The sequence below is a fragment of the Musa acuminata genome, chromosome BXJ1-11 (genome assembly GCF_036884655.1).
Source record: "Musa acuminata AAA Group cultivar baxijiao chromosome BXJ1-11, Cavendish_Baxijiao_AAA, whole genome shotgun sequence".
Classification (NCBI taxonomy): domain Eukaryota; kingdom Viridiplantae; phylum Streptophyta; class Magnoliopsida; order Zingiberales; family Musaceae; genus Musa; species Musa acuminata.
In genome coordinates, this window is record NC_088337.1 from 28,014,247 (window position 1) to 28,036,890 (window position 22,644).

General features: G+C 37.4%; 2 protein-coding genes and 1 long non-coding RNA gene across 8 annotated transcripts; 1 reads left to right on the plus strand and 2 right to left on the minus strand.

The window, feature by feature from the left end:
- Positions 1-136: 136 nt before the first annotated feature.
- Positions 137-5,727, plus strand: LOC103971793 (uncharacterized). Its single transcript, XM_009385916.3, has 9 exons — positions 137-404; positions 1,030-1,491; positions 1,991-2,162; positions 2,387-2,681; positions 3,822-3,894; positions 3,987-4,077; positions 4,276-4,355; positions 4,453-4,720; positions 5,135-5,727. The coding sequence occupies exons 1-8, from the start codon at positions 336-338 to the stop codon at positions 4,687-4,689; spliced, it is 1,479 nt and encodes a 492-aa protein (XP_009384191.2). The 5' UTR covers positions 137-335; the 3' UTR covers positions 4,690-4,720; positions 5,135-5,727.
- Positions 5,728-7,587: 1,860 nt separating this feature from the next.
- Positions 7,588-14,059, minus strand: LOC103971795 (uncharacterized). Of its 5 annotated transcripts, none has more exons than XR_010481277.1 (5): positions 13,360-14,059; positions 11,763-12,196; positions 10,367-11,684; positions 8,136-8,339; positions 7,588-7,945 (listed from the first exon to the last, which is right to left on the minus strand). It is a non-coding gene; the product is annotated as an uncharacterized LOC103971795 (long non-coding RNA). The 5 variants fall into 5 exon arrangements; XR_010481276.1 differs by having other exon boundaries at positions 11,763-11,908; positions 12,094-14,056; XR_010481275.1 differs by having other exon boundaries at positions 11,763-11,922; positions 12,094-14,056.
- A 1,832-nt stretch (positions 14,060-15,891) lies between these two features.
- LOC135584128 (auxin response factor 17-like) lies at positions 15,892-22,429 on the minus strand. 2 transcript variants are annotated; one of them, XM_065090494.1, is made up of 15 exons: positions 21,380-22,429; positions 21,183-21,293; positions 20,719-20,831; positions 20,437-20,535; positions 20,279-20,335; positions 20,034-20,189; positions 19,858-19,942; positions 19,316-19,406; positions 19,034-19,198; positions 18,832-18,954; positions 18,571-18,646; positions 18,255-18,402; positions 16,930-18,104; positions 16,571-16,761; positions 15,892-16,288 (listed from the first exon to the last, which is right to left on the minus strand). In XM_065090494.1, the coding sequence occupies exons 2-15, from the start codon at positions 21,223-21,225 to the stop codon at positions 16,090-16,092; spliced, it is 2,721 nt and encodes a 906-aa protein (XP_064946566.1). In that variant the 5' UTR covers positions 21,226-21,293; positions 21,380-22,429; the 3' UTR covers positions 15,892-16,089. The 2 variants fall into 2 exon arrangements, with proteins under 2 accessions (XP_064946566.1, XP_009384197.2); XM_009385922.3 differs by lacking the exons at positions 20,719-20,831; positions 21,183-21,293; positions 21,380-22,429 and having other exon boundaries at positions 20,279-20,352.
- Between the last annotated feature and the right edge of the window lie 215 nt (positions 22,430-22,644).

The window sequence follows — 22,644 nt, forward strand, 5'->3', positions numbered from 1 at the left end:
GTGGTTCAAGCTCTTATCGCCAGGAAAACGTTTTCGTCTGAGAACAAGGATAGTAAAGTCAATTCATAATCCCCACGGGTATGTTGAGAGGGTCCCACACAGCGTAAGTCATCAGCTTCACTCGTAAATTCTGCACTTGTTGGACTCTCACGCCGGGAATCCGACGTGCTCTGGGCCCGCCCCACTCCCCTTCTCGGAAGCCGCCTCCGCCGTCCTCCAGATCGCTGGTTCTTCCTGCGTTGAGTTACTTGGTGCGGCATCTCCCGATCGAGGGTTCTTCCTGCGTCGAGTTACTTGGTGCCGTTTCTGAAGCTTGATTTTAGATTCATTTTCATATGGAGGATTCGGCATCTCCGCCGGATCTTGCTGCCGACGCGTCGCCGCAAGGGGGCCGAGATCAGAGGGTAATTCCTATCGTAAAACGATTTCTTTTTGTTGGGTTACTGACGAGATTTGATGATTCACTGACGGGGATTTGTGGATGCGTTCGCTTATGTTATGGCTTAAAAGAGGTGCTTTATATGTTTGACCGTGGAGAAAAGCTTATCTTTTTATGTGTGTCATTTGTGGTTTGGGTTTATGGAGTGATGAGTGTCTTCGTCCCTATCATATTCATGAGTGTGGGTTGCCGATGGTAAGAGTTATGTTTGCCTGACAAAGTGAACACGATTGGGTTAATCATTGGCGAGGCATTTGGGTCACGGTAAGAATCTGGAGATGTGCGATGCAGCTATGGACGAATAGTTTTGGAAGGATTCCAACAATGGCTACTACGATATAACTATTAACGAGACAAGTGATTGAGGAATTAAATGGTTTTCTGCTTTTCTGGTTGTTCTTGGTTGACCTTTTTTTTTGTTTCATTGCTACATTAGGGTCTTGTTAATACTGGTTTTCTTCATGATGAATTTGTTGGATAAATGGTGCTGTTTGGCCATTTATTGGGTTTTATTTTATAGTATTTTCTAAAATTTTGAGCATTAGTCATATGAAATGTAAATGATTTCAATGTCCTAAATGGCTTTGCAGTCATCTGACCATAATGCAAACATCAGAGAAGAGATTTCCTCAGCTCCTAACTCTCGGCGGCCAAACCTTACCTCCTTGCAAATACCCGAAAGAACCTTGGAAAATTCATTGCCATCTGCAAGGTCATATACTTTGTGCAGTCCTGGCTCAGTAAGAGCAGGCTTACCACCAAGGCCTAGTTCAACAAGGACAAAATCATCCATCAGAAGTTTCTTTCCACAACGGAGTCTAAAGACAAGAAGCTCAGCTCCAGAGGGTGACAGAACTGTTCTTCTAATTCCTGGAACACCGTCCTCAGAAGGAAAACAAGACAAACCATCAACGTCAAGGCAGTTTTCTTTTACCAAGGTCTTTTCCTCTTTTTCAACCAAAGGAGCACACTCTTTGCCTGTGACACCAGTGGCGATTTCAGATTCATCTTCCACACAGGAAAGGCATGTGGTTGATCTATCTAATCTGGAAGTAAGTCATCTTTGTTCACTGTTCTGCATGAACAACTTTCTAGTGTCATTCACTCATGCTGTTTCTTTTAACTAGTTAATTGTCTTGGTATTGTATTCTACACAATTTTATATCTTATTCTTCTTTTAAGAAGAAGGTTAACTAATTGCTTTCTCAAGGTAGTTGACAGTATGCATTTTGTATTTTGTCCATGGAAATGTTAGTTGAATGGTCTGTATCCCTCCGAGTGCTTGCCTAATTATTGGCAGTGTTTGCCAGGCAATCTGGTCTTGATTCTTTCAGCATTCTTCTAATAAAAGTAAAACTACCTTTTTAACTGTTATCTTTTTTGTATGAGGTCAATTTAACTTTGTCAGTGGAACTTGTTTATCTGACTCTCTTGTATTAGCAATTTGTATTCAACTGAAGGCTATGGAGTTTATATTTTCATTACTCTGTATTGTTACTTACATATAATCAAGGACTCTGAGACTTCACTGTGCATTTTGGATTCCAACAGGAAAAAAATTTGCAGACACAAATCAGACGCTCATTTTCAGTGCCTGGGAATGCCAAGAACAGAAGTTTACAGAGAACGGATTCAACAGGATTTGTCCGAGTTATTGTAGCAACCCCTCGTCCAGTTGTTGTCAACAACACCTTCGAAAGTGATGCTATAGAGACTGTTAATGGTACTCTTTTTAAGTTCTTGTCAGTTTTTGTTTTTTGTACTATCTTCAAGAAGAACCCTAACTGGATATGATAATCAAATTCACTGATCTGGGGAAGTAACTGAAATCTAATTCACATTAATCAAATATATAGCTGCATTGTTTAATATCTAATCCAAATTGTGAATATACTCATTACTATACAAATGATGGAACTACTACTTATGCTGTATTTGTCTTTGCAGTATCTGAAGATGAAGGTGAAGATATTCCAGAGGAAGAGGCAGTGTGCCGGATATGTTTTGTTGAACTCACAGAAGGAGAAACACTTAAAATGGAGTGTAGCTGCAAAGGAGAACTTGCACTTGCACACCAAGAATGTGCTGTAAAATGGTTTAGTATTAAGGGTAATAAGACATGTGATGTGTGCAAGCAAGAAGTGAAAAACTTACCTGTAACATTGTTGAGACTACAGAATCCACAGACAGTTAATAGGCACCCATCAAATGCAATTCGGAGACAAGAAGTTACTTCGTACAGGTATACTTCGTTAATCCTTTATAACTGTGTGTGTGTGTGTGTGCTCGTGCGCGCGTGTGTGTATTTATTTATTTATTTATATACACACACACACACACTTTTTTTCTGCCTTCCTTTTCTGGATTAATGAAATACATCTTAGAAGAATGCCAGCCAGTCTTCGTTGATTACCTGACTTTCAAATTTTGTTATATTGACTTTATGTTCTTTTATCTTGGCATAAAAATATCATGGATCATAACTGATTTCTTGATTCTGCTCAACCATGTACCTCCTGAACCCAACACTTGCATCTGTGCTTTGCAATTGCTTTGTAACCGAATCTCTTATCAAGTTTGAATCTTTCTTCTGTCAAAACCTCATTGTGAGTCTTTGGACTTAAACATCTTCACATTTAGGATAAGATTCAGTTGTATTAGCTAATGATTATAATTATAGACCATTTTAAATCGTAAGGTTGCTGTCATGTTGTTCTTGTCAAAGTTACATGGACTAGGTATGGTAGTGCTAATTTTGTTGAATCTCCACATAGGAAATGCTATAAACATGAGTAGTCATCTTGGTTTCTTTTTAGCTATTTGGATTTCTAGAATGGAATCAAGCCTATTTTAACTGACTTCTAGCTGTAATCTCTTAGATTAAGCTGGGCAATGGGAGTTGGAAAATTGCATATGGATTGTAGCAATGATTTATAATGCATTGAACCTTGGGATGACAGCTTTCTCATGTTGTCTATGCAAACAAGTAATATTTCTGTGGCATTTGTTGTCACATGAAATTAATCATATCTGCCCATGCTATCATAATGGGTGTCAAATAAGAACCTGGCATTTTAGTTCCAATTTGTGATGAGAGCCAAAGATGATGGCCACAAAGTTGTATCAAACTTGAAGACTCTATCTCATGAATGGTAAAGAAGATATTGCTCACACAATACCAATATTTGACAGGATGTGAGATGAAGCAGTAGCTAGCGTACCAATCTTATGTGCAATTTTTGTATGAAAATAATACCAAAACCACTTGAGACCTGCATTTCGTACATTAAAAGAATGCAATTCTATAATGCACAGAAGTCAATTTAACTTATTAGATGTTACTCTTTTAAGCTATAATTCATCTTTCTTCACCGTCTGACAGGGTATGGCAGGATCTCCCTGTGCTTGTCATGGTCAGCATGCTTGCCTATTTCTGCTTCTTGGAGCAACTTTTAGTAAGACTTAGTCCTGTAAAGCACTAGTTCAATTTAGTTTTATGAATTTGCTTTTACCATATGATTCAAACCAACACTTTTAAATCAAACAGGTTACTGAAATGGCTTCGCGTGCTCTTGCTGTATCTTTGCCTTTTTCTTGTGTTCTGGGTCTCCTCTCTTCCATGATAGCTTCAATAATGGGTAACATATCATTCTTCATGTTCATATGGGTTTTGTCATTTAGCTTTCCTTTTATGTTTCACCTGTTATTTATATTTCTTATATTAGCTTTTGTGTCTGCAGTATTTGGATTTTCTTGTATCATTAGTAATGCATTACACACTAGTTTTCATGGATTTAGCTCTATGTCAAAACATTATTGACAGTTATTATTTACAGTTACCAAGAGCTACATTTGGGCTTATGCATCTTTCCAATTTGCAATCGTAATCCTCTTTGCTCATATCTTCTATAATGTGGTAAGATTACTTTCTCAGATGAATTTGGCAGCCAAGATATTTGGTTTCACTTTTGACAACTGAAGGTGAAAATTGGTTCTTCTTGTTAATTATGCAGCTAAGAGTAAGCCCTGTTATTTCAGTCTTACTTTCCTCATTCACTGGGTTTGGGATTGCAATCAGTATGAAATCTTTGATTGTTGAGTTTCTAAGATGGAGGCATAGGCGACATGTACACTTGGCACAACAACAAAATGATAGCAGGCAGCAGCAAGAATCTAGAAACCTTTCTGAAGCTGAAAATGATAGGCAGCAAGAATCAGAGAGCCAAATCCAGAATCCTAACCCTTTGTAGCATGGATGAAATTGTTTGTCAAGTTTTTGAGGTACTTATGTGTTGACTTGATACAACAAAAGCTTTAATTTTGTTTGTCTTATATAGATATTGATGATGTGTGACATGGATAATAAGACATTGAGATCTTTAACCATATTCCAGTGCTCCCTTCCTGAAATGTTCTTTGCTGAATTTATAACTAAACAACATCTTAATTTCTACTCTTTCTTCAAGCTTCCTTAATAATTATAGCTCGTAACTACTAAATTTAGAAATACATTCACCATAATGTAAAATTTATCAACCTTGATGCAAGCTAAATTGGTCATGGCGGCTTCGGCAGATGTTGGTCTTAAATGCCCGGTTAATTCTGAAGCATGATGACATACCTTTCTACATGCTAAATTTGCTTGTCTTTGACATGGAAAAATTTTGTAATATATTTTACAATGATAATGTGCAGTGAGGGCGATGGTCCAAGAACAACTGTCTTCCACTGATACTACTCTGATAAGATGAGTAGACTAAGCAAGGAGGAGCTATGGGTCTAAGTACTGGTTTTGTTTCTTCCCCCCTTACGTCTCCAGTATGGATGAAAATATTGCTTCACCAACTTGGTTAAAGATGCATGTAATAGTAGTTATATGGAGTAGATGCTCATTTGTTTACTCATATGGAGATGAAACATGGGATTGCTGTGTGGAATATGATAGATTGCAAATAGCACATACTTCTTGTAGGGAATATTGTTCTCTATTGTATTGGGTTAATGGCTCGAACTGGTCAAGCCAATTGTCCTGGTCATGTTCCAGCTTTCCTACATCCACCTTCACCAACTATACTGAAAAGTCAGGCTGCAAACAGGAATCAGATGAGGCCAGTCAGCAGCAGAAATGATAGATATGAGGCTGGACCCGATCAGGAAAACGTCATGGATCTGAGCAGGAAGCTGCCTCCGGCCAGTCCAGCAAATGATCATCTCAAACATCAAAATCATTGAGGTTGCAATGTTGAAGATTTTTGTAGTCTATCTGATTATTTCCCCTTTTTTTCTTCTGTCAGTTTCTTCCTCTTTTTTGTGATACTTATACTATAAAACTGGACTTTATTGCCGCGAAAAGGTTGGAACTAAAACTTACTGTTTGAATAGGTGAACGATTATTCATGTGCATGATAGTTTTAGCAGGGGATGGCATGCATGAAGCATAACTGAAACTATCTTGTGGCATGCATGATGACCTTAAACATCTGCTGCAACTGTTAGTGTCAGATTTGTTAGTATTGCATCAACTTCCCATCCAGGTGGGAATTGCATTTGGAGCATTTAGCAATATCTGGTTGAAATGTATACTTTTGCACTGAAGAGACCGGCACCATTGCCAAGTTGAATTCTGGTTCATATCAACCAGAAGTGCTTGTTCTCCCATAGGTTATTGGTTGCTTGATGATCTTAAACATCTGCTGTCATGCATGCTCGAGTGACTGGTTTTGAACCAAATCACCAATTAAATGTGTTTCATTTAAGATCCTGGTTCGTTTGTGCTGCAAAATGTTTATCTGATTCTTTGATGATTCTTATGTACCAAGAGAACCTAAAAGCCAAGGATATTTGGCTTGGGTTGGCACATGTTTGATGTTTTAACTCTTTTTTCACTGCACCTGATTTATGTTAATGTTTTCTATTATTCATTTTTACTTTGATCTAGAATTGCTATGTGTAGTATCTGAATCTTCTGTTTATATTAATTTTGATGGCTTATCTGATTCTTTGATGGTTTTTGCTAACAGAGAGAACTTGAAACCAGAGATGCAGGGTTTAACATCTTTCTTTAAATGGGATAATTATATATTAGTCTTTATAGTTAGCTACTTTTAGTATTATACTTTAAAAAGTTAGAATGCTTTCCAATAGTTACAAAAGTAAAACATCTAAATTTATTTATCTATATTAGTTTTACTAATAGAAATATAAAAACGAAAGATAAAAAGATAATTTTAATTTTTCAGTTGGTGATCAAGGATAATATCGATGGTGACGAATGATGATGTCATTAGGGGGCTACAGGTGGCATAATTATTGTGGATGGGAACAACAGTGAAGGGTAAGAGTTGCTCTGTATTTGCGTTGACATTGACGCAGATGCAAAGCAACGAAAGGGCTTCTTGATATTTGCATTAGTGTCGACACAGATGCAAAGCAATGTTGCTCAATAATTATATTGTCATTGATATCACCACCAATGTCATTTGTCACCACCAACGTCGTTTGTTATCACTAATTAAAATATTAAAATTGTCTTCATATCCTTTATTTTTATGTTTTTATTAATAAAAATGATAATATTAGGATAAATAAACCTGGATATATTGTTTTCATAACTATATAAAGATCGAGATGCTAAGAATAGTTAATTATATGAGTTAATCTATAATTAGCCATCATTCGAACAGTCATTAATGTTCTTCCTACATACTTAACATTGTCTCTATTCGAAGGTATTAAAAGATTTATACTTAACATGATTTTAGGGTCTCTTCGAGTACAAGAAGGTATTAAAAGATTTATACTTAACATGGTTTTAGGGTCTCTTCGAGTATAAGATTCAGCTGTGTCTATCTATATATAAATAGTCTTCTATGACATTAACTGAGTTAATACGATTTCGTAGTGTCTCGAAACTGAAAGACCTACAGAACAAGTAGAAGGATCATAAGCTGCTCCTGGAAAGGTGAGCTTTGAAAAGTGATCATCGGTTAAACAAGATTTCCACAATCGAAGAGGATATATCCATCACACTTCACATGCAGAAGGTGTTACCTCAGATTCATATCTTGCACAAGTTCAAACACTGAATGCAAAGTAGAGAGGAGGCAAGGCTGATGCAGAGCTTCTGTTGCTCCATGTACACCAACAGGTTTGGGCAAGGACAGTTGGAACATTATTCATCATTGTTGTCAACTTGTAATCACTGGAGAAGTATCCCAATAAAACTCCCACCCAGTTATTAGAAGTTTCCCTCACCACAAAGTATATAACAAAGCCAAAAGAAACTATATGCAAAAGGTTCTCCATCCATCACTCCTATTTTGTTCTCATACAATGCACATATAAATATATATAAGGAGAGAGAGAGAGAGAGAGAGAGAGACCATGAGACATGGCAGCACCATCACAGGTAGAAGTAGGCCGACCTAGTCATCTTAACCATGAACGATGACAACTCGTCCCTCGGTGCTCTGGCAGCAGCACTTACACACAGCAAAACCACTTGCTCTGAGTCCATGGTTACAAAGAAGTTAGTGAGATTAGTTTTGATTGGGCGCACAAGTTCTTCAAGGATAATATCATTGGCTAATAACAATTGGAATGAATAAGAATATGGAAGCTTGAAACTAACAAGACTTTTAGGATCGAATAGTACAGATTAGATCATCTTAAAAGGAAAAATGGGGTAGAAACTTACACTTTTTCTTGGATATTGGTAGGTGACTTCTGGTTTCAGACCACCTACATCATTTCTTCTTGGTGAAGCTGGAGCAGCAGAGCTACTACTACTTGTCTTCTTCTCGTCTCGAGCTTTGTTGAATATGACAGTGAATCCTTCAGCCGAAGCAGGATTGTTGACATCCCACTCCCCAAACTTGGGCAGTGGCCGACCCTTCTCCTGCTGCATTCAAAAGGAAGACCACATGTAAGACCTACTGCCACCGTGGCCGAATGAAATAGGAACAGCAAAACACAAAAGAAGGCAAGCAGTAGCTATGAAGAACATACAACAACAACAAACCGTAATGTCACTATATGGATATAAAAGATAATATTCTTAGTTAAATCAAGAGCATTGAAATTCTTATTTGTAGTTGTATTAAGAATTTTTATGTCTGACTCTCCTCATACTATTAATACTATTTGTCTATTTTATATCTAATCAGAGCTATATCTAATCATCTACAATTTCTTTATCTTTTCTAGTAACTACAAACATCCACCACGACCATGAAGATCATACAATAGCTAATTAATTCTTTAACAAGTCGATTAAACAGATTCAAGCAAAGATGACCGAAGGATCCAACACTTGTTTCTGACTTATTCCGGCAACAGACACGTTCAATTAGCATGGCAGAATACCTCACAATCAATGCATTAGGTTCAGCTTTATCGAGCATTTGTATGGTATTAGTAGTGAAAACATTAGCAGGCACTCTGCATCATCATCCTCTTATAGAAACAAGTCTTATAAACCCAGGAAGTTGCTCCAAACATGGTGAAAAGATTTGGGGACAACATTTAGAAGCCAAAGAGGATCCAATGTGTATCTTCTCTTACAACACACATCACAGGGACAATAAAAATGCTTGCATAGAAGAAATGATTCCCTGAGATTTCACCTACATCTTATTTAAGTGCTCTTCGGTACCTTTGCTTCTCAAGGTAACTTCATTACTTCCTAATCTTTCCATCCTCAATTAAATTAATGCATATGTGCTAGGAAAGCATGAACAATATACAATAAGGCATGAAAGTTAAGTCAACACATAAATGGGTAGCTTGGTAAGGCTCAAAACTACAAGCTGCGGAAACTTTAATGTAGATTGAGCAGCAGAACCGTCGCACCTACAGAAAAATTACAGATGGAAAGAGAAAACAAATGTAGAAGGTTTCTAACTTTTGCAACTACACAATGTGTCAATTAACTACTTGACCGAAAAAAAAAACGGAACGCAATTATATCGGCATCAAATTGAATCAATGCAAATATTCTTCTTAGTCTGAAATTATAAAAACTATGTATCCTATGCAAACATGTCATGCAACAACAACTATGACTAGTCCTTGTTTTTAACTAGTTTATATCAGAATCCTTCTTCCCACCACTAAGCTCCCTAGAAGATGATGTCACTAAATATCATGAAATGTTATTCAGCGATCGAAAAAAAAAAAAATGATTTAACCCATCGTAATGGTGCATTCGAAAATGTTCAAATCAGCTTAGCTAATAGTTTTCTAATTTTAACCTCGATTACCATCATCCTTAACAGAGCATTTTGATGAGACTGAACATCCATCTCAGCATCATGCATGTATTGTGGTGATATGAGAAGCTAATGACCACTATGTCGCAATCAAATAGAAGGAATACATGCAAACAATGAGTCAAAAATGCAGATATTCCAAAAGGAAATTGCATGGGTGGAATCTCATAAGGGCAATTAGAAGCTCAAATCGATATCCACACGAATCAAACTAACATTACCAGCTTTAACACATTCATGAAAACATCAAATTTTTACAAGAAGGAATAAATGCATCACAACACTATTCTCTTCTGCAACATTCTGTGGTCCAAATCAAGATGATAGGCTGCTCAAATCCAAGGAATCCCGAATTTTAAGCCGTTCGAACTTTACGGACGACATCTTCGATTCAATTCCAAGAAATAATAAATCTCGCACCATATTTAATCTTCAGGTATGATAATTTGCCCTAATATTTCCTATAAGGGGGAAAATAAAGGCACACAATTTCACCAATTTCAAAACAGTGGCAGCCTACGGTTCCACCAAAACAGCATCAGATCACGATGGGAAAAGAAGAAATCACTCGATTTAACCGAACGAAACGAGACACACAAACACAAAAATTTGGCCAAAAAGTCCCATAATAATGCGCCAGAAAGAGAGATGCACTTACCGACGACATGATCGAGGAACAGAGAGGAAGAGAGAGAGTATATGGTGCTGAAAAGAAAGAAAGAGAGAGAAAGAGAGCGAGAGAGAGGGCGAGAGCAAGTCTCGGGGGAAGAAGACGCAGCAAGCAAAGGCAGTTTCTCGATCTAAATATAGCAAACCCCCTTCGGAAATTGTCTGATAACCGTTTGAATCCTTATTTCTTCATTTCCTTCAAAGAAAAGGTCGAATATTAATTTTTTACAGTGACATTTAGCTAAAAAAATCTATAAATAACTATCCAAATACAAAGTTTTACATTGATCAATATTAAAATTGATCTTCGATCCACAATCACCAAATCAAATCCACCCATTTTTTGAAAGTTTGCACATTATACCTAAAAAAAATTCATATCATCAACCCAAAAGATTATTATTTATAAAATGATGAGAAGAATATTTTTAAAAATTTTAAAAAAATACTCTCCTTCAGCTTACTTATCAGAATTCGAGTTCAGAAACTTATAATCTACTGTCAAAATTAATACCAACTAAGTTATCTGACATATTTATATTATATTGGTGAATTCATATCTAGATTTCTGATTGATTTGATTTTTAATGCAGCTAATAAAGTAAATATCCTTTCAAAAAGATAAGATTAATGGTGCATCAAATCTCTTACTATAATGAAATTATATTATTAGAAGGTTGAGGGAAATAAAAAAAAAAAACTGTTCCTTTTCCTCTCTAAGCTTTTGTACAAAGAAAGCATTTTACCACATCAAACACCAGTCCATGGTCAGATCTCACAAATGGTGGATCAAATAGAACTCATACATCCATGCATCTATCATATATCTTGTCATTACTGACTCTTGACTGATACATGCATCAGTATTGAAACCAAATTTTCATCACACTCATATAGCCTATAGGATGTTGACCCAAATATTAATGTCATTGAAGCCACAAGTCAATGACAGGACACAGACCATGAAGGATGGGTTCATATCAGCTTTCATCTCCCTTTCTGAACAAGGTTGAGAGTTCTGCTGCCTTGTATCAGAAAAAAGCATGCTCATGAAACTATAAGATCCTTGCAGAGTCTTTACATGCCTGTCAACAATTGTTTCTTGTGAATTGTAAGCTTTAATTAGCCCTTATCGAACCTTTTAGCAGTGTCGAGTTCTTTTCATGCTTGAGCACTCTTTTTGGATTTCAGACACCATCATCAAAGCTCACCTTCAGCCACTGTTCTCGCTGGTTAGCAGTTCATCGGCTGGAATAGCTCTTCCCTCTGACACTCTTCTGTGAGAAGCCATGGATGTGCCCGTTTACCTTCGGATAAACAAGAATGGAACATTTCAATGTTGTGTATAAAAGACAGTGTTGAAGGAAATAGATTTTGACACTCACCTACGTCGATGGCACGATGTTTGTTTCCGTTGTTGTTGCGGTTGTTGAGATTAGGAACATGAGTTCGTCAAATACTAAATTTGTAATTGTATAACTAGTGATGATTATAAGCCTGGCAGTGGAATTGAGGAACTGCAACAATCAAACTGCAATTTGCATCCTATAAGATTCATCTAGTATTTAGTTTTAACTTTGAAAAAACCAGTAGAAAAAGCCAGAATAATTATTGTTTAATCTCCTTGTTCTCAAATATCAATATTAATGATTCAACAAAAAGATGTCATTATGTTTTCATTTTGAATTTGAACAGAATATATGAACTCTGCACAACCTGAGATTAACAGCCTAATAAGGATGAATGATGAAGAATTATTATCTTGTGAAGAAGAAAGATTCTCTCCCCAACTTCAACAGTCACATCACTTGTGCATAACCTAAAACGGAAACATAATCATATTTCTAACGATTACTGAACTTTGTTAACAAAGAATTGACTTAAGTGAGCAGTATATTCTTTACTCGAAAACAGTGGTGTAAATTTAATTCTGAAGTAAGCATGCACTCATGGACTAATGATAATACACACAAATGTTAAAAGGTTAAAATCAAAACAAAGATAGATGACCACAGCTTTGTGGATACTATTCGCCTGAATCGGTAAGCTTAACAGTGCCTAAACTCTGTAGAATTAAATCACGTGAAGGAGATTACCTTCAGAAAAAAAAATTTGAGATGGTAAGTGAGAATTATAGTTTTAGGGAAAAAGTTTCAAGTCGTTAAATTCTCATAGAGAATTTGATTACATCTTCCTCCAGAACATAAGTTGCAATCTCAACAAATAAGAAAATCTTGTCAACTTTATCATGACCAGCAAGCATAATAAGAAACAACCAATACTTTTTTTTTTTGTCTCTATTACTCAATATAAAACTGCTGTATCGATACCTTCACTTTGGAAAAAAAATTTGTCAGGCAAGAGGATCACAAGATATTATTTCCAATCAAGAATTTGGCTCAGGAATGAACATTTCACCACAATTACATCACCATCAATGCCTTTTATGTAACTTAATGAAGAGATTGTTCGTTCTAATAAACAAGGTGATCTATAATATAAATTTGACTTCATTATTAGTTAAACCGAATCCTACATCACAAACAACTTCTCCTCGAAATTACATGCCCAACTTCATAGCCAGTACAAAGTTCATATTTGAGGAATATCAAATATTACTATCATTTTGCTCAAAGAACATCAAATGTTACCGTCATTTGGCTCGAAGAATATCAGATATTACTATCATTTGCATTGGAAAATCCACTATATCTCAAACTCAATGCTGAAGCATAGCAATTTTTAGATAGAACAAACACAATAACCTAATCACCAAACAGACACAAACATACAAAAGATATGATTCTTTTTTTTTGTCACCAGAGTTATCACTTTAAACATCAGAGCTAATGACATCAAATTCAATAAAAATCCCCTCACAGAAATAGCAGAGTTTAATCACCAATCAAAGATTCTTTGTGAAATTTTGTTCATCAAAATCAAAAGTGAGAGACTAATCAACAAGAAGCAGAGAAAACATACCTGCCTTTGCCGACGAAATCCATCAGCTTTCCAACCCAGCTGCAAGCAGTCCATCTCAAACAATCCCTTAAACAGTCGGAACTTAAACCCTAATCGCCTCTAAAATCTCATGGACTCTCTGCTCCATGGCCATCTCAATCCAAGAAACAAGACGCTCCAGGGTGATAGTCTAGATCACTTCCTCGATCAATAGCAAGCACGCTCAGCAGATCGCCATGGCGAAGAAGAAACCTAAACCAGCCCAAACTGGACAAACAGCCCTAGACATCGAGAGCCAATTGAAGAATAAAGAAAACAAACTCGAGAAACCACACGAAGTTACACATTTAGGAATGCCTCAAACGGAACAGGGAGAAAGAAGGAGGGCGACGAAGAAACCCCAATCGAGCCACCACAAACGAACCGGTAATCCAATCAAGAACCCAACTTTATCCAGACCCTAGCGGTTCCCAACCTAAATAGCCCAAGAAAAAGAAGGTCTCCAAGAATCATCTGAAAGAACTGATATCCAGTTTGCTATTAGAAGATGAAATCCAGCAGCAAGAAGGATTGATATATGTATATGATCAAGAATATAACATATTAATCACTCTCACGAGAAGGCAGGAAAGATCGCCGTGTGCTGACCAATGATCAGGGACAAGATGGTTGACTCTCGCAGTCTTCGACGGCCAATCTGCAGATAATTACGGTTTTGCCATCGTCGGGAGGAATGGATTACGCGCGTTTGACTTTTTGTCATCCCCCACGTAATGGGAGCAGTTGGGGATAATTACAGCTCTGCCACAAATATATATATATATAAAATATATTTGAACACATTATATTATTGGTATCCATTTGAACGAAGTCAATTCCTGCATTGATGTCAACTTCAAAAAAAGATCATCACAATGAAGAGTAAAAGAAACATTTGGCAGTGTTTGTGGGGAGGGTTTATTACTGGCTTCAACATTGCTGCACAGTTTTGTTCTTTGGGACTTCTCTCTATTAGAAAAAAGATGTATACATGTCTTGTCTAATGTGTGATTATTTTGCTCATATAATAGATGAGACAAATCCATCCTATCACAGGGATGAATCAGATGAGTGTTCTGTGAATTAGAGTTCTTCATGTGGATTGATGTTTTGATATCTATTATCTCTACAGTTTTCTTGTTTAAAACCCTTCTCCCTGTCAGCAAAAGATGCATCCATGTCTGATTTGTGATAAACAAATTGATCTTATGACACACACAAGACAAATCCATCTATCATGATATGAAACTTTTGAAGTTTACCTATATTTAGCTACAAGACTAATTATAATAGGTTATCTTGATCTCTACACTTTCAAAAGTTATATTAAGATTTCTATATTCATAAAAATAAAACATTAAGATCTTTATACAACATAAAAAAATTAATTTTATAAGATTAAAAATTTGAAACAACGAAGTTAGTTAATCATATGTATAGAGAACTTAATGTAATTTTTAAAAATATAAAAATCGATATGCTAAAGATAATTAAAAGTATTATATATATATATATATATATGTATATATATATATATATGGTTTATTCTTAGTTGCTGCACAGTTTTCTTGTTTAAATCTACTCTCTCCTTTCTAATAGAATGAACCATCATCATCATCATTTTTTATTATTCCAACTGTATTTTTTTCTTTTATCTTTGATTTTAATTAAGTAAAAAAAATCCAAGAACCATCACCATTAAACAATCTTGATCTCAAGCTCACCATCTTTTATGTCATTATCATCATCACATACTAACTTAAGAAACCAAAAATGACTATCTATGACTCCATGCCACCCACAAAGCCTGCAGGAGATTTCTTCAGAAGGGATTGAGAGAAGAGAACAGTTTCAAACAGGAGCAATAGCTTTGGAAAGGTGAAATGCTGCTGCTACTGATGTCTGTTGGATGAACAGTTTGACCAAGGGATTATTACTGTCACATAACATGAAGCTGGAAAAGCAGTCGATCTGAGGCCATGGCCACTGGGACCAACACAGATCGGAAAGGGATGGGAGAATGATGATGCAAGGAAGAAGGTGACAAGGGGAAGAGCTGTCCATATCTTTTTGTAAGTGGGAGTTCATGGAGGCCACATGCTCCCCGCTTTTAGGTCCAGTGGCAATGTGTCACCTCGACGAACCTAACATCCATCAGCCAAAGCAGCAGGGCAGCCTGTTTGCAATCAAGAGAGAGAGAGAGAGAGAGAGAGAGAGAGAGAGTAGGCTTTACCAGTGACCTGAAGAAGTGGCCATCTTCCCTGCTACAATGAATGCAGTTCCTGCTTGGACAAGAACCAACTTACATGGGGTCTCTCTCTCTCTCTAAACTTTTGTGGATGTAGCCTTCCAGATATGAAATGATTTATCTCAAACTTGAACCTGGTTTTGAACTCTGGATAAGAAAGAGGTCAGAAATATAGAAGAGGGGAAAATGGAAATTAATGCAAATGTAGTTATCTGGACTCAAAAAGGAGGTACTGCTTTTGTCACACACTCTGATATATCAGTAAGTAGAAGAATGAAACAGCCTACATTAATAATAACCAGTCTTCTGAAGAAAAGTGTTGGCAAATGCATCAAGGTTATCAGAACATGCAATATGATACAGTTATTAGCCATATAGACCAGATCAGGTAGTCATACTTGGTGCTTAATTCCAACTCTCAAGTGCAGCAAAATGTAGGGCTGGGAAAAGAGAAGATTGCCTCTTCAGTATTTGAATGACCCCATGGATGTGATCCTGGCGCTAAGATTTGTTGAATCCTGCTGACTAACATGATCATCACATCCATTTCTTTGAAGCCTCTTGAGGGGGGCTGAATTCATGAAATCTATTCCCTGTTTGCCCATCTGCTGCACTTCTTCGGGCGAAAGTATCTTTATGTATGACACACTGTTTACAAACTCCCTAGAATAAACAATGAAAAGAAATGCTGATTAAGCATAAATGAATTGCCAAAACAAATTTGTCAAAGAAGATGGAAAGAAATGTAGCTAATGAAAATAGTAGGAATATATTATAGAGGCAAAGCAGTGTCCCATTGCAAAGGCTAAGCAGATTAAACCATCAGTGGTTGGCCAAGAAAAATCAGATGAGAAAAGTCTACTACAACCATTGCTAACGAATCCAATTTTCAAAAAGCTACTTGAGAGAGTATCATACATTCATGACATTAAGAGAAGAACTTACTGCCAAGGATCATCGCCAACAAGAAGGACATCATTCTCCCGGTCGACAAAAACAAGCTGCCAGCCTGATCTCAAAGGGTCCTCCAATTGGCCTTCCAGGCCAAAAAGACACCCAAGCTCACTGCGTAAATCATGGTAGCTGCTAAACTTGGTGATGTCCAGTGTCCTCCCAAATGAACCTGATTTATATACCTGTGATCATTTGACAGCACAATGAGTATTAACTACAACAACATGCAAAGCTTGCATTCGTGAAGAAACCTATACTCAAGACAACACTTCCAACGTTTTGCTCTTTCTGAAATGAAATCCCAATAAGAGAACTGCAAGTTAAGCTAAAATAAATAAGTAAATATCCACCTTAACAAACAATCCACTCTGCGGATTTGCTTGATCAACATTCTCATGGGACCTCAAAAATCTTGATTCATCCAAACCATTGCAACCACTCAATGCTCGATTGATACGGAAATCATTTCCAGAGGAGCTCAGTAAATTGCATGTGGCATACGACAAATTTGTCGAACAAGTCTCACTGACACCAGTGTTGAGGCTTGGAATGCCATTCTGCGCTAGAATTGATGAGTCAACATTGACACCAAACAAGTGCTGGTTTTGCATATCCATGTTACCATCTCGACTTGCTGAGCATTCTTTTCCAGGAAATGGTGGTAACATAACAGAATGTAGGGAAATATTAGGTTGTGTTGCACCCAATTGTTCTACATGCGAGAGCATGCTTTGAGCCCCCAAAGGGAGCCCTGACTCAACTGCAGCTCGCTTGGATGACCAGGGACTGGAAGTAACTGGTTGACCATATTTTGGCAAACTAAGTTGTGATGTTTCTTCAGAAGAATTTTGCTGGAAAATACCATGTAGAGGAGAGGCATTGGATGCTGAAACAGAGTTACCATTAGAATCTGGGAAGTCCTTCAGCTGGCAAGATGGGGAAATCATGTGCACTGTGGTTGATTGGGATTGAGAACTAGAGCTAAGCTGTAAAAGATTTGAAGCAACATAAGGTACTTCTTGATAACCAGACAATATCTTCTGCTGCTGAATTTGTTGACAATGTGGTGTCAGCAGATGCAGATTCTGCTGCTGCTGCTGTGGAACTTGCTGTTGCCCTTGTTGAGCAAAGGAATGGCCCTGTTGCAAATGATGATGAAGAAATTGAGACTGATTCTGGCTTTGGACCTGATTATCTTGTGTGGCTTGAAGGAAGGTTTGCACATGCTGTAGAATTGGACTTGGTAGTGTGGGAGTGGATATATTAGCTGAGTTCTGTGGTTGCTGGAATTGAAGAATTGCAGGAGAGACCTGCTTTGTAGGATCTATGGTCCTCATTTCCTGAAGCGCTCCTGTAGTCATTGCCTGGCACATGTCAGGTTGTAGACCAAGCATTAAAGCATCAAGTCTTGGCTGCATCCAAGGTGTAACACCAACACCCTGGAAATTTAATGACTGAATTGCTGGGTACCCACTATCTCTAAGCCGCATCAGAGGTAAATTGAGATCGATATCATCATTTCCACCTACATAAATTGGAAAGCACAACAAGATGAATGATAGTATAGTCAGAACATGTTTTAAGCATATTACCATGGAAGATCATAAGGCTTTTCAAGGGCTAAATACTTGCTGGTGACTAATGTTCTGATTGCTCAAGTTTCCTTAACAAGTACCATGAAAGAAGGGCAATCCAGTGGGCCATGGGCGCTTAAGACGAACAGGAAAGGAAGATGGATACATTGGAAAGGTTGTTAGAGGTTCAATCTCCCAAAGTGAAACCCTAGGCTGCTTCTCTCCAGCTGTTGACTCATCCCAGCCAACCTGCGCCAGTAATACCAAAATAACGATGACCAATTGAAAATAGTTGTATTCCTATAAATCAATTTGGCAGAACTGATAAGAATGTCTCATAGATTTTTAAAAGTACAATTCTTTCAAGGAAGCAGTCCCTACTGAAATTAGAAAGATGGTTATTTGCATTATCTTTACCTTTAGGGCACGCCAGTGTGAGTTTGGCCATCGGGCAGGGTCAAGATCGCTAATCCCTGTAATTGTGCCCATGTATCTGAAAGTTTAGAGTACAAATGTCATAACATGATTTTATAGAGTGTCAAAAGAGGTTGTACAAAGTAAAACACATTATTTAAGCAGTGACCATAAAAACGAAAATTAGAAAACAGGAACAAACTTGACAGTATATAATACCAAAGAATCAAAATGACTAAGAATAGGGGAAAGAAAGGTGCTTACCGTCGAACACTTGACTCTTCAGTTTCAAACAGCATCCGGAAACGCATACCCACAGCAACCCGGGTGTGATAGACTGCCTTGACATACTTAGCTAGTGGAATCACAAATTCAGAAGGACTTGCCCTGAAAAAATATATTATTGGAAAATTCTATGTGGAAAACGTTAGAAAAATAGACACTTTGCAGAATGCCCCACATTTACCTTGGGTTATAGAAAATGGTGAATCGGCTATTTGTAGCAGCAGCATGAGCAGCTGCAGCAAGAAGGCCAATGTGCATGCTATCACTAGACAGTACAGATGAAGGCATAAATGTTTGAGGTCGATTGGCATGCCGAATACCCAAAAGCAACTGATTGTTTTCATTCCTAAGGAAGCAAAATTTTTGTTGGTAACAATTAAACAGAAATGCACAAAAATTTCAAATAAAACAAGTTTAATGATAATACTGAATAAAAAAATGCTCAAAAGTTTGATTATGATACCAGATAAAAAGAACAGAATCCCCTGCAACAAGTCTCTTTGCACTCACAAAAGTACTCCATCCTGTAGTCAGAAGATGCCTCTTCGGCTGACCTGCATTATGAACAGCAACTTTTAATTAGAACATTATGTTCAGAAACTAGCAATCACTGGCATAGGCAGCTTAGCAATGGCATTTGGTTGGGACATCCTCAGTAATCAAGCACAGAGTCAACACATGATAAAGAACATTATAACAAATATGTAAGATTAGATGGGAAGCTATTGTTTTAAACTATAAGCACACAAGAAGAAAGAATTCCATGACAGATCAAGCAATGAAAAATTAAAGAAATGCCCAGGTCCAGGCTCTCATGTAAATAAAAGATAAAAAATTTCATCTTCAAATTAGATAAGGCAAGAAAAATAATAGGATCTCATGTAAATAAAAGAAAAGTACCAGCAACTTCCATTTGGTTAATCAACAAGATTTTAACAACAATATCATATTACGAAACACACATTACACATAATACTAGCAAAAGATAACAGAACACGTACACACCACGAAAAACATGACGAAACTTCCATTCATTGTCATGAAGGTCTCTTGCAACTAACTCATGAGCAGGAGGCTGCTGTGAATAGTCCTTCAAAAATCCACAGGTAAGAGCAGGATATTGTCAGACATTTATAGAACTCCATGATAAACCCAGTCAACATAATAAAAAAAGTACCTACCAAAGGAGGAAAAACTTTTTCTGCTGCTCGACGGGGAACAGAGAATCCACCATGAGTACTGGTGTCACTTGCGGTCAACATCTTACAGAAATAATTTGTTGGTTGTTTGTTGGAGGTACCCAAATCATTAGGGAGATAGGGATCTTTTTGCTCTTGCTGCATATTAGATCAAATAGAAGAACAAAAATGAAAGATATTGCAATTGTGATCAAGCAAAGCAAAAGCACAATGATATAGTTCATTACTGGGCTCAGTGGTTGCAATGTCATCTGAGCATAAACTTCATCAGTCTCCACATCTGCCTGTAGAAGATGTGCATCTGTTCATTTTTTCAGTTTATCTAATGCATTTATATAGTTGACAGTAAAATAGGAAGGTACACAATCATCAAAGGTAAACTTACATGCATAGTAACATTATGCAGCTGACAGATCAGCTGGGGAGGTAAGCTTGGGTAATTGGGGATTTGAGAGTCAATTTCTTTGTTGGTTGATGCAGCTACCTGAGGACAAATTGGAAATTGTTAAAGAAATGCCTCACAGAATGTATAACTGGTTGCTAGGGCACCATAACTTAAGAAAGATAAACCACCAAAAAATACAAGAAGGTGATGTCAGCATTGTTGGAGATCCTTGTGTTGCTTGAATGTGTAAAAACTGATTTAGAGTAGACTAAAACAACTGACCTGCTCGCTGTGACCCTGTGGGAAATATACCACCCGACTTCCAACAGCTGGTAATGAAACTAGAGGTCCCGCACATGTGTGCCATAACTCGGAGTTCAAACACCGTGTTTCTTCTGGATAATAGGGCACATAAAAAACATCCAAGAATCAGAATCAACACAGGAGCAGATGATGAGAATATAGATAAAGCAATAATAGTATGAACGATAACTAGAAATAACAACAATAATAATTAACAACAACAATAATGACATCCCAGGTGCTTATTCAAAAAAGAGATGCACAATTCTTTTAGAACATCTTATCCATACATACATATATATATATACATACACATATATATATATATATATATATATACATACATATATATATGAGCTGCAAGAATAAGATAGAGCGATAGAACTAGTAATCTGATAACACAATTTTCATGCTAAACATGAAAGAAGTAGGTAAAGAGCTACCTTCTTCTGACTGATTGGGGATATTTGAAGATGCGAGCCTCATCTTTGGTAGTTGAGACGAAGCTTATTGCAGGAGGAAGCACACACTCTTACTATCAAGGCTGCTCCTTTCTGTCAGCAAACAATTGAAAACCTTAAGCACAGGCACTTCAGGCAAGAAAAGCTCGAACCTTTTTGACCCAAGGATATGGTTGTACCTTGCCTCTTTCCACTAGATTGCATGCTCCACTATTTACTTACAATCAAAGTTGCTCCTTTTTGTCAGCAAACTGAAATCTTTGAGCGCAGGCACTTCATGCAACAAAACTCGGATCTTAGTTTTACCTTGCCTGTTTCCACAAGGAAGCCTGCTCCAACGTTTTACTCCTCTGCTCGTAAACCTTGTAGACTTCAATCTATGAAAGCTACTTATCAGACATATAAAAAGACTAATTGGCTTGGCCTAATCCATATGGAATACCTATGCAAGAAACGGCCACTTTCAATTACTAAGCTTCGATCTGCATTTGCTAGGTTTACAGATAGCAAATTTTGACATCAAAAGAAAATATTGGACTTAGCACCAGAATCGCAGATCCGAGAGATTCCAGTTTCCCAAGCTTATTCAATTTGTCACGAAGACACCGACTGTAACCCTTCACCTCAACCACTACATATTCCTTCGCCTGATGCTCAAACTTAAACCCAAAAAGCTGACTTCAAAGGGGAGAAAGAAAGAAAGAACCAACACACCATCTACCTCAACCAAACCTACCGAGCTGAAACCCCATAAAAAGATAAAGTCTTTTTACCTCACTCAATCCCAAGCTTCAATGACCTCAAACAACAGCTGAAATCACGACAACTCCAACCATCCCACGCATTGTGATAAAAAAAAAAACCAAACGGCAGCAGGAAGAACCGCCGGATCTCCCCTTCGCAGCTCCCTCCAAACCAACCACCGAAAGTAGCCGCCTTTCCGGGGAGAACCACGACCTCCAAACCCTACCTCGGCGTCGACCAAGAACCTGAACAAAGAGCTCCGCAAAGGCTAGCCCGAGCTCCCGAGCCGCGGGGGTTCCACCTGGAACACCATGCACCCGAGATCTCCACGACCAAGCACCACGGGACCGAGATTGGCACCACGCAGTGGCCTTCGGGAGCTGGGAGCAGTTCGTGGCCACAGATCTTTCGCTTGGTTTGATCGAACGCTCCAAAAATATGGACTTCGATAGGGTGCTTCGTGTCGCCCTCCAAGAAAGCAGAGAGGACTGATCTCTCTATCTCTCTCTCTCTCTCTCTCTCTGGCTCTTTGAATATGATGCAGTCCAAAATCCCAGAGTTTTACACCAATGTGATATAAATATATATGATATAATATATTAAATATTTGTATCACATATAATTAATCTATTAATTTAATAAATTTAAACTATTAATATAAAATATTTAAATCAACTAATGACATATTAGTGTCTCTTCT

Excerpts from the sequence above, each read along its gene's own strand:
- LOC103971793 (XM_009385916.3), top strand. The coding sequence starts at position 336 with ATGGAGGATTCGGCATCTCCGCCGGATCTTGCTGCCGACGCGTCGCCG. Across the intron at positions 405-1,029 it reads AAGGGGGCCGAGATCAGAGG|TCATCTGACCATAATGCAAA; the intron begins GTAATTCCTATC and ends ATGGCTTTGCAG. Across the intron at positions 2,682-3,821 it reads CAAGAAGTTACTTCGTACAG|GGTATGGCAGGATCTCCCTG; the intron begins GTATACTTCGTT and ends ACCGTCTGACAG.
- LOC135584128 (XM_065090494.1), bottom strand. The coding sequence starts at position 21,225 with ATGAGGCTCGCATCTTCAAATATCCCCAATCAGTCAGAAGAAG. Across the intron at positions 18,647-18,831 it reads GAAGAGTCAAGTGTTCGACG|ATACATGGGCACAATTACAG; the intron begins GTAAGCACCTTT and ends CTAAACTTTCAG. Across the intron at positions 16,762-16,929 it reads AGAGTGGATTGTTTGTTAAG|GTATATAAATCAGGTTCATT; the intron begins GTGGATATTTAC and ends AAATGATCACAG.